This window comes from Triticum dicoccoides, chromosome 3B (genome assembly GCF_002162155.2).
Source record: "Triticum dicoccoides isolate Atlit2015 ecotype Zavitan chromosome 3B, WEW_v2.0, whole genome shotgun sequence".
NCBI classification, from domain to species: domain Eukaryota; kingdom Viridiplantae; phylum Streptophyta; class Magnoliopsida; order Poales; family Poaceae; genus Triticum; species Triticum dicoccoides.
The window spans coordinates 805033267-805044017 of NC_041385.1; the positions used below are offsets into that span (position 1 = coordinate 805033267).

The following is a 10751-nucleotide window of genomic DNA, read 5'->3' on the forward strand; positions in this document are numbered from 1 at the left end:
TCATGAAGGCGTGGACTATAATACTTGACACACACCCAATTCGATATATCTTAGAGCATCTGCAACCGGACTTCGCAAATCTGGCCCCTCAAACGCCCGCGGACACGCCCGGACGCGTCGGCGGGCACTGACCAGGAATGCCTCAAATTAGCCGCATTGCATCCGCCTCTCTCATATTGCACCCCCTAGGTCCATAAAAAGCATGCAAAAGAAATCCTACGTACTACATCTACATGCCACCCTAGCTACTCTTCATCGTCGGAGATGTCCACGACGACGGAGTCGGGCGCCGGCTGGACGGGCGGGTAGGAGGGCTCCGGCTCATCCTTCTCCTGACCTCATCCATGTAGGCGAACATCTCCGCCTCGTCTGCGGTCTCTTGCGCCTCCATCTCATGCCGGTGATGGCGTCTTGCCTCCACAGCCGACTCCGACAAGAGGGAATCGAGTATGGCCTGCTGCTCCGCATGCAGATCCCTGTCGCCAACGTCCCCCACATCCTCCTCCCCCGGCTCGTCCCCCTCCTCCTCCTCGTTCTCATCGTCCTCCTCATCCACCTCTCCATCCTCCTCCTCCTCCTCCTCCTCCTCCAACTCCCTCCTCCGGATCCACTACCTCCGGAGGTAGCCCCGCGGCGATCCGGGTCTGCTCAAGGAGCTCGAGCCGGCGCTCTGGTGTCAGAAATGACACGCTCCTCACCCGGTGGCGTGGTGCCATGGCTAGTAGGTGGACTGGTGGAGTGGAATGTGGCGGCGGCGGCGAACAGGACGAGGAAAATTTGGACGGATGGTAGGGTTTTCGGTGCCTCCAGTTGACTTAAATAGCCGGACAATGCATTATGCGGGCCGCCAGAGCTGCGCCACGCGACCCACCTGTCCGGAGGAGGAGACGAGTTTCGGGCCGCCGGGTTTGAAGGCATTTTCGGCTGGGACCCTTTTGCGAGTCCGACGTGGCGGGTGTGCCCAGGCGCCCCCATATCCGCCCCATATTTGGGCTGGATATGGGGGGGGTGCCTATCAGTCTGGGCGTTTGAGGGCCGTCAGAAGGGTCCATCTGGATGGAAAAAACGTGACCGGACAGTGACCGGGCGGTCCGCCCGGGCGTATAAGGCTGGTTTGAGAGATACGGTTGTAGATGCTATAAACCGGTCAGCTACAACTACCGTCAGCATAAGCCATTCTGTGACCTTCCTGACCGGAGGAGTGGAGCACACCGCCGGTGTGCTCCTTAAACCATACGACAACAAATTTCTGTCAAGCGTTGCGAGAGGAGTTGGTGCATTCGTCCGATGGCTGATTAATACTGGTAAACGTGGTTTTTTTTATTCCATGACATGACGACCGTGGGCTCCCATGCACGCATCCACTTGGACATCAACATACATCACATTATTTTGGCAGCATTGACTTTGCCATGGCCATAAACATCTCCTTGTTGGCCGTGAAATGGGCGAGCATCTGCGCCCTGTCCGGCAGGCACGCCCGGACCTTCTCGTCGGAAGCGTACTCCTTGGCCCAGCGGCAGAGGCGAGGGAACTCCTCGGCCGTGACCAGTGTCACCCCGGACACCTCCTCGCAGACGGTGAGCCAGTGCGCGAAACCGCAGGCGGCTATGTCGACGAGGCCAATGGTGTCGCCGCCGAAGAACCTCTTCCCATCGAGCTGCACCTCCAGGAGCGCGAAGTTCTCCTTGATCTCCTTCATGAACCCCTTCTGCGCCTCGCCGTCCGTCCACATCGCCAGCCAGAACGGCTTCGAGCACTACTCTGCCTCAGCTAAATCAGTCCGTGCATAACCACGAGTATGTACAGGACAGCTGAAACAGCTGAAACAAGGCATGTACGTACCTTGTCGTCGATGAAGCGAGCCCAGAAGCGGGCCATGGCGCGGTCATATGGGTCGGCAGGTAGGAGTCGGGGTCCGTCGAAGGCCTCGTCGACGTACTCGACGATGATGAGGGACTCGCAGACGACGCGGTCGCCGTGGAGGAGCACGGGCACCTTCTTGTGGACGGGGTTGCTCGTGAGCAGCAGCTCGCTCTTGTTGTGGAGCTCCTCCAGGATGAGCTCGTAGGGAACGCCCTTGAGGCGCAGGGCAACCTCGGCGCGGTGGCTGAACGGGCTGTCGAAAGCGCCGACAACCCTGATGGCCGCCGGTGCGCTCATCTTCGCTCGGGTAGCTGTGCTCGAAGTCAAGTGTAGATTGATGGTGAGATTGTGAGGCCTCTGGGTAATGGCCGGTGACTTTGTGGTATTTTATAGCGCTTGGGTATGGGACTGGCTTAATGTCGAGGCTATTTTAATCGAGTTGGTACTGAAACTTCTTCGGGAAGAACATATTATTTTTGTTTCCCCAGCACAAGTCAAATGTTGATGTCTTTGCGAGAAGCTTCCATGTTGCTTCGCTCCAGACAGAGTGATCGATAAAATAATGTACTAGGCCAGGCCTATGGGCATTGCTAGGCGCCGGCGCGCCGGTCCAATTTTTCGGCCGGACACCTAGCCACCGTTCGATTAACGCATCCGTGGGCCGTTCAGATCTTATCCCCCCGAGTCTTGTCTTCCTCCTCGCGCATCCCCTGTCCCTCGCATCACAACAGCAAACACACCGCGGTGCCCGCTCCTCCCCTCACGCTCCACCGGCCGCCCCGCGAGCGCACGCGCTTGCCGGCCACCTCCGCCACCGGCTCGCTCGCTCGAGTTTATGGCCACACAGAGGGATTTTCAGACATGGACGTATTGACATTGGAATAAGGAGCAATGACAAGAGGGATTGCAAAGCGTTGGAGGAAAAAACTTAGTTACTGAAGTTATTTGGATAATGTTCTATTGGTGATTGTTCTATATCTTGTAATAACTAGAAGTGATTATGTATCTTGCTACTTTGCCAATACTTTGCTATGATGATTTGAAGGGTGAGGCAAATTTGAGAAAAAAATGCAGCGAAACATTCGAAGTTTCGCCCTACAGAGCCAGCCCAGCTGCACAATCCAGTGATGTTGCAACACACTCACCGTAAAAATGGATGTTGTGACGTAATTATGGTTAGATATCCTATCATCTATGCTTGCGTGAGCTGATTAGGGTTTCCCCGCGCCGCCGCCGGCGGCCCGAAACTACCGAGATGGCGAAGCCTTGGGCTACGACGACCAGGGGCGGCTCCTCTGTGGAGGGGCGCGCTGGATTGGGCAGAGAGGGGGCCTCGCAAGAGCCTTTCCTCGATGTGGGGGAGATGCGCGCACGTGCACGGGAAGCTCTGAAGAAAATGAAGAAGGAAGGTTGCGACCTCAAGAGGCCCCCTAGGCCAATCGGCGGCGATCTACTTCCGATGATAGAAGAGATGAGAGACAGGATGTGGGATCTACTGGAAAGGGGAACCAGAGATCCGGGGCAGGTAGAGAAGAAAATTCCAGGACGGCGACATGGAAATTGTGAAGGAGGGAGGGAGATCGGGACATCACAGAAGGAAGATGTGGAGGATGGCAGGGGAAGGAAGATGCCGGTAAGGAAGGTTGCCTCTGGCGTGACGGAGAAGAAAGGTCTCGCGATCGGCGACGACCTAAAGGTGAATGCAATCCTACAATTGTTTTCGCTTTTATTCTGCCCATCTCAAGAGTCCACAAAGGGTGTGGTAGCCAATTTGAGATTTGTAATCATGTTTCTTTGTCGGTGCGAATTGTTTTGAGTGGAAAGAATTGAATCCCTAGATCTTCATTTCAATGAAGAAGCACTAGGATTAGGATGGTGAACGTCTAAGACATGGTGGCCTATCCGGTTGTATGTATTAGATTAAAGATCAGATTCAAACTACATGACTGAAATTTGTCAATTTTCAAAGAAATTCATTTGATCGTTTTGGCGATTTTGACTGAACACGAGTCTTTCCACACCGAAATTTAAAACGCAAGTACCGATTTGCAGTGTCAAATTGAAGAGATGGTGGGCACACTAATTAATACGGAGAAAACAAGAAGAGGACCACCTTGTCACCACGTATATAGTATCACCACTGGCCAGTGCGGAATAAATATGGAAGAAGTTAGCTCATCTATGATTTTACTAAACTGTACTAAAGCATATGAACCATGTGACTTAATTTATGGTGTAAAAATATATTTCTTGGAAGATATCTTTGTTTTAGGCAGAGAAGATATTAGATCAACCATCTGAGTATGATCCGTTGTTATAAAGCATGTGCTGACATCTATCGTTGCATGTAGCTAGTCATAGTCTCTAGTTCTCTTCTCGCAAAAAAAGAGTCTCTACTTCTCTACTTCTCTGCCCATCCATGTTTTATCTCTCTACCCATGATAGCACCCAAACAAACAGAACTAGTCATGCACTAATGTTTTAGGAGAGAAAGAGCAGTACAAAAGGAGCAAACCAGGATTATTTAAGTGGAGTTGGACTCATCCGTGGAAATGGGAGGTATCTGGAATTCTGGATGCACATACCTTGCTGAAACTTAGTTGAACATTGTGCTAGGAACTACGACAAGCCGCGAGGGACAACTGCAAGGATGATCTTCCAATTGAGTTTCTACAATGAGGTGTGGGGAAAGTAGCACCCTATTGTTGGTTTGCACGGAGGACTACTGCTGGAGCTGGACGCAAAGAGTGCCGAGCTGCAAAGCTGCAGACTAGGCATTCTCCGCAGCAGACCACCTCGATGAACACTGATGAACACGTAGTTTGCATGCAATGGTGTTGGAAGCAGACCACCTCGACAAACACTGATGAACGTCTGAGTTGCATGAAGTGTCGCCGGTAGCAGACCACCTCGACGAACACTGGTGAAGTTGTGCTGACGAACAACGGTAGCAACCATCTGGGATGTGAGCAGCTCGAAGCCAGGTTTGCAGCTGCGACTAGCTAGAGATCCACGAGCATCCTCCATCTACTGGATCAAAACGTAGAAACAAGAGCAAGGACACCAATATATATGTTGTATCTAAAGCACGATCCAACCTGATCTTGTGGCTAGCATTGATCCGCTTGCACACCTTTTTTTGTTTTTTTGATCGGAACTACGGACTGCACGCCTGAAGTGAACATTCAGGGAGTTACATAGGATGAAGAAGAGTCAATTACACTGGTGGTGCTAGAACTTGGCGCTAACGATCACTTTGATGATATAACTTGTGTTGTACATCGAAGTGATGCAAAAACTTGATTTTGACGTGCAAATACAATGCTTATCTCGTTTGTATACGGAATCAGCCACTGGACCGGGAGAAGGGGGCGCATGGGAGGGGTGACAGTTTGCACACAAAAAAGCTCTTGTTCACGTGGGAGGGGTTACAGTTTTCCACCTCTATGAGAAGTGTGTCCCGCCTGTCCATATTTTTAATAATTTAAATATAAGCTGTGTGTGTATAATATTTATTTATTCATTAAACTTTTTTATTTCATAAACCTTTTAAATTTTATTAAATTTCCATATTAAGTAAATATTTTTTATATATTACACCGATATATATTTATATATTTTTATTTATTAATAATAGTTTGTATATATAATATCTATCTCACAAATATTTGAACATAATTTTTATTAATTCCGTTTTTAAATAAATTTTGAAAACAAACAGGTGCAAATGGGCCGCACTATTTGCAGCCATTTAAGCTCCACATGTGCTCCGGTAAAATACATGTAACGTTGTTATCCATGTTGAACAAGCTATGGTAACTTAGTGCAACATGGCAAATTTCATTGAGAGAAATCAGCAAAGAAAAGAAATCTTCTCCGGGTGACAGGGCCGCCTCGGCAGCGTGGCTTCTCTGCCGAGCAGGAAGCCACAAAAAGCATTGTGCTCTTGTAACTGATCTTTTAGTAGGCTAAGTTGCCGAATTCTGAAATCACTACAGGCACAGTGTAGGAAATTGCGGTCCTCAAAACAATGTGTCCCATGATCATTTTACATCACGATATCTTTTTCTTCTGGTTATGCGTTTTCCTCTGCACTTTTCTTTGTATTTCATTTATGGAATCATCCGGGTAGAAACGGGCAAGAATCTCTTCTGTCGTAGAGGCCTCGTCGAGTGCTTCCGCTACGCCAGGAGATGATGATCCAAGAAAAAATAAAGTGGGACGGAGAGACGCCGATGGAAAAGAGGAGTTGAGGTCAGAGCCATCCACAAGCCACACCCCGCCGAACCCTTTTTCCTGATGCACCATCTATTGATTTCTTAAGAAAACGCATTAAAACGGTTCTTAAGTCCTGTCGAAATAGGTACCCGGCGGATCGCCTATTACGCTCTACTTACTCGGATCTTCACCTTGAAACGGCGAACGCGGAGAAATGGATCAAAATCGCCCAGGTCCTCGAAGATATGTCCAAGCGAAGCCAAGATTTTCGGAGTAACAAAAGGGAGCAGCCCCATACCGACTTGATTATTCAAATCTGCGATTGGGAGCAGGATCACCTACGAAAAAGAAATTCACTGGTGTAGGTTTCTCTGCAGAAACCGAGGCCCCTACTTTCCTTCTAAGGGTAAGTCGGGGGAAAGAAGAGCGGGAACAAGGGCTTCTTTCACTGTTTCCCTAAGTTCAAAAGTGAATGTGGAAACGCTGTCTATGGTCTGGTTATAGCATCCCCTTTCTCAATTCCTTTCTGGTCAATAAGGATGGTTATAGCCAGCTTAGAAGGGAATTCTAAATGTAAGAAGTTGCTGGATGGTTTGCTCCAATGAAGAGGTACACCTAGGTAGGAGGGAGGGAACTTTCCCACTTTGCAGACGAGTAGTTCTGCCGCTCCGCGTTGGATAGGAAAGGGGTGGAGAAGGTTCATTTATCAGGAATCTACTTGTTGCATAATGCACATGCTGAAGGAAATATGTCCTAGAGGCAATAATAAAGTTATTATTTATTTCCTTATATCATGATAAATGTTTATTATTCATGCTAGAATTGTATTAACCGGAAATATAATACATGTGTGAATACATAGACAAACATAGTGTCACTAGTATGTCTCTACTTGACTAGCTCGTTTATCAAAGATGGTTATGTTTCCTAACCATAGACATGAGTTGTCATTTGATTAATGGGATCACATCATTAGGAGAATGATGTGATTGACAGGACCCATTCCGTTAGCCTAGCACTTGATCATTTAGTATATTGCTATTGCTTTCTTCATGACTTATACATGTTCCTGTAACTATGAGATTATGCAACTCCCGTTTACCGGAGGAACACTTTGGGTGCTACCAAACGTCACAACGTAACTGGGTGATTATAAAGGAGTACTACAGGTGTCTCCAAAGGTACATGTTGGGTTGGCATATTTCGAGATTAGGTTTTGTCACTCCGATTGTCGGAGAGGTATCTCTGGGCCCTCTCGGTAATGCACATCACTATAAGCCTTGCAAGCAATGTAGCTAATGAGTTAGTTACGGAATGATGCATTACGTAACGAGTAAAGAAACTTGCCGGTAACGAGATTGAACTAGGTATTGGATACCGACGATCGAATCTCGGGCAAGTAACATACCGATGACAAAGGGAACAACGTATGTTGTTATGCGGTTTGACCGATAAAGATCTTCGTAGAATATGTAGGAACCAATATGGGCATCCAGGTTCCGCTATTGGTTATTGACCAAGAATAGTTCTAGGTCATGTCTACATAGTTCTCGAACCCGTAGGGTCCGCACGCTTAACGTTACGATGACAGTTTTATTATGAGTTTATAAGTTTTTATGTATCGAAGTTTTTTCGGAGTTCCGGATGTGATCACGGACATGACGAGGAGTCTCGAAATGGTCGAGACATAAAGATTGATATATTGGAAGCCTATGTTTGGACATCGGAAAGGTTCCGGGTGAAATCGGGATTTTACCGGAACACCGGGGGGTTACCGGAACCCTCCCGGGAGTTAATGGGCCTTAGTGGGCCATGAGGGAGAAGAGGAGGGCCGGCCAGGGCAGGCCGCGCACCCCCTCCCCCCCTAGTCCGAATAGGACAAGGAAGAGGGGGGCGGCGCCCCCCTTTCCTCTTTCCCCTCCCCCCTTTCCTTCTCCACCAAGGCAAGAGGGGGGAGTCCTACTCCTGGTGGGAGTAGGACTCCTCCAGGCGCACCCCAAGGGGGCCGGCCGCACCTTCCCCTCCCTCCTTTATATACGGGGGCAGGGGGGCACCCCAGAAGACACAAGTTGATCTACGGATCGTTCCTTAGCCGTGTGCGGTGCCCCCCTCCACCATATTCCACCTTGGTCATATCGTCGCGGAGTTTAGGCGAAGCCCTGCGACGGTAGTACATCATCATCGTCACCACGCCGTCGTGCTGACGGAACTCATCCCCGAAGCTTTGCTGGATCGGAGCCCGGTGATCGTCATCGAGATGAACGTGTGCTGAACTCGGAGGTGCCGTACGTTCGGTGCTTGGATCGGTCGGATCATGAAGACGTACGACTACATCAACCGCATTGTGCTAACGCTTCCGCTTACGGTCTACGAGGGTACGTGGACAACACTCTCCCCTCTCGTTGCTATGCCATCACCATGATCTTGCGTGTGCGTAGGAATGTTTTTTGAAATTACTACGTTCCCCAATAGTGGCATCCGAGCCTAGGTTTTATGCGTTGATGTTATATGCACGAGTAGAACACAAGTGAGTTGTGGGCGATACAAGTCATACTGCTTACCAGCATGTCATACTTTGGTTCGGCGGTATTGTGAGATGAAGCGTCCCGGACCGACATTACGCGTACGCTTACGCGAGACTGGTTTCACCGTTACGAGCACTTGTGCTTAAAGGTGGCTGGCGGGTGTCTGTCTCTCTCACTTTAGCTGAATCGAGTGTGGCTACGCCCGGTCCTAGCGAAGGTTAAAACAGCACTAACTTGACGAACTATTGTTGTGGTTTTGATGCGTAAGTAAGAACGGTTCTTGCTAAGCCTGTAGCAGCCACGTAAAAATTTGCAACAACAAAGTAGAGGACGTCTAACTTGTTTTTGCAGGGCATGTTGTGATGTGATATGGTCAAGACGTGATGCTATATTTTATTGTATGAGATGATCATGTTTTGTACACTACTAGGAAAAGACCTACTAATGGCGCACCTAATTTGGCCATTAATGGCGCATTAGTGGTGCGCCATTAGTGCCACGCCATTAGTATATTTTACTAATGGCGACTAATGGCGCACCACTGATGCGGCATTAGTGTATACATAAGTGCGCCATTAGTATGCCTCCCAGGGGCCATGTATACCCAGGTGCTCTGGCATACTAATGGCGCACAGCAACAAGATGCGCCATTAGTAACCTTGGCATACTAATGGCGCACTGTTCAGTGATGCGCCATTAGTATGCTTTGTCATACTAATGGCGCACTGTCATGTGATGCGCCATTAGTATGAATATTAGGTTTTTTTTATTTTTTATTTTCTGTTTTTTGCACAGGTTACAAAATGTATAATTTGACAAAATATAGACAGCACACATCAACAACAGATTCATCGAATACAATAGAAGATTAGTCTTTGAATACAATTCATCATATTAGTCTCCGAATACAATTCATCATATTAGTCTCCGAATTGAAAAGACCGAACAAAGATAGAACATTATATTACAAGTCTCGAGACCGCGAGTAGCGAGTTTGTCTTCACATTACAAGTTGATATCGATCATCTAAACTACCATCACATAGAAGAGAGTTGCGGTCATCACGATGAGCATCATCATGATGAAACTCGTCTTCATCCGGTTCCTCCAACGCTCCCTCCCCTCTCTCGCTAGATAGCGGGCGTATCTAGATTCGGCCTCGGCCCTAGTGGTGTACCCTTTGTAGCTGTTACCGCTGAATTGATGAACCTGTCTCCGACACTCCTCCCAGTCGTCGTAGACTCCGGGAACCTTACCCTTGTACACGACATACGTCGGCATCGCTATGCACTAGCCAAACGAAACGTTAGTACCAATTCACAGAAAATACATAAGAAATATATAAGTATGCAACAGAACGATCGAAAGAGAAAAGCAAGACATTAATAGCATCGATTACATCTAAGTTGAACGACTCTCGAAACCAAAGAGACATACTACAAGTTCATTAAAGTTTAATTACAACATGAGCCAATCGATGTTTCAGAACTAGACACAGCATCACTGCTTTCGACTCGACTCAAGGGACCGAAGCGTGGATGAAGCCGCCGTCTATCGTGGGAGTCATGAAAGAACGGGCGTTGTCAGCCTGCATTTGTAGCATTGTGTCGATGTCACTGTTGGACGGTTGATTTCTGAGGTAGAACTGCCCCGAGGTACGAAGGACATCTTGATGGATGATTTCCGCAAACTCCGACTGGATGCGAAAGAATTCTTGTCGGAGGTTCGCGTCCTGGATTGCTGACACGCTCTTTGCCCAATCTTTGAGTTTACTCGGTAGCAGAAGTTGATGATGGTCCCGTACGATCGCCCGCATGTGATGGATGGCGTAGTAGGCACCCTTCTGACCGCCAGGCGGCTGCTTGACGCATCAGAACATCGTATTGTGGGAGAACACGTGCTTGCCGTACTTACGAATAGGCCTAGTGAAGGTGCCTCCAGATTTGGCGTAGCCGGGGAGAACATCATCAAGAACCTTCTTGACATTTGTGTAGTCTACGTTCGACTGACGGTCTGGGTCGAAATACGTGGCCATGGAATATTTGGGGCTTAGGAGGATGAGCGTGCAATGTGTGTCACTGCAGAAAACACGGAATGTTAAAAGAAAAACGATCGAAATCTAAGAATTCATATGTTACGGGC

At 48.4% G+C, this 10751-nt stretch overlaps 1 protein-coding gene across 1 annotated transcript; it reads right to left on the reverse strand.

The window, feature by feature from the left end:
- Nucleotides 1-1277: 1277 nt before the first annotated feature.
- Nucleotides 1278-2213, reverse strand: LOC119282354 (probable glutathione S-transferase). Its single transcript, XM_037562607.1, has 2 exons — nt 1846-2213; nt 1278-1759 (listed from the first exon to the last, which is right to left on the reverse strand). The coding sequence occupies exons 1-2, from the start codon at nt 2161-2163 to the stop codon at nt 1388-1390; spliced, it is 690 nt and encodes a 229-aa protein (XP_037418504.1). The 5' UTR covers nt 2164-2213; the 3' UTR covers nt 1278-1387.
- Nucleotides 2214-10751: the final 8538 nt, after the last annotated feature.

What these genes read in the sequence shown, in the direction of transcription:
- LOC119282354 (XM_037562607.1), bottom strand. Translation starts at nt 2,163, where the DNA reads ATGAGCGCACCGGCGGCCATCAGGGTTGTCGGCGCTTTCGACAGCCCG. An exon ending in CTCGCTTCATCGACGACAAG is followed by an intron (nt 1,760 to 1,845) that starts GTACGTACATGC and finishes GAGGCAGAGTAG; the next exon opens with TGCTCGAAGCCGTTCTGGCT.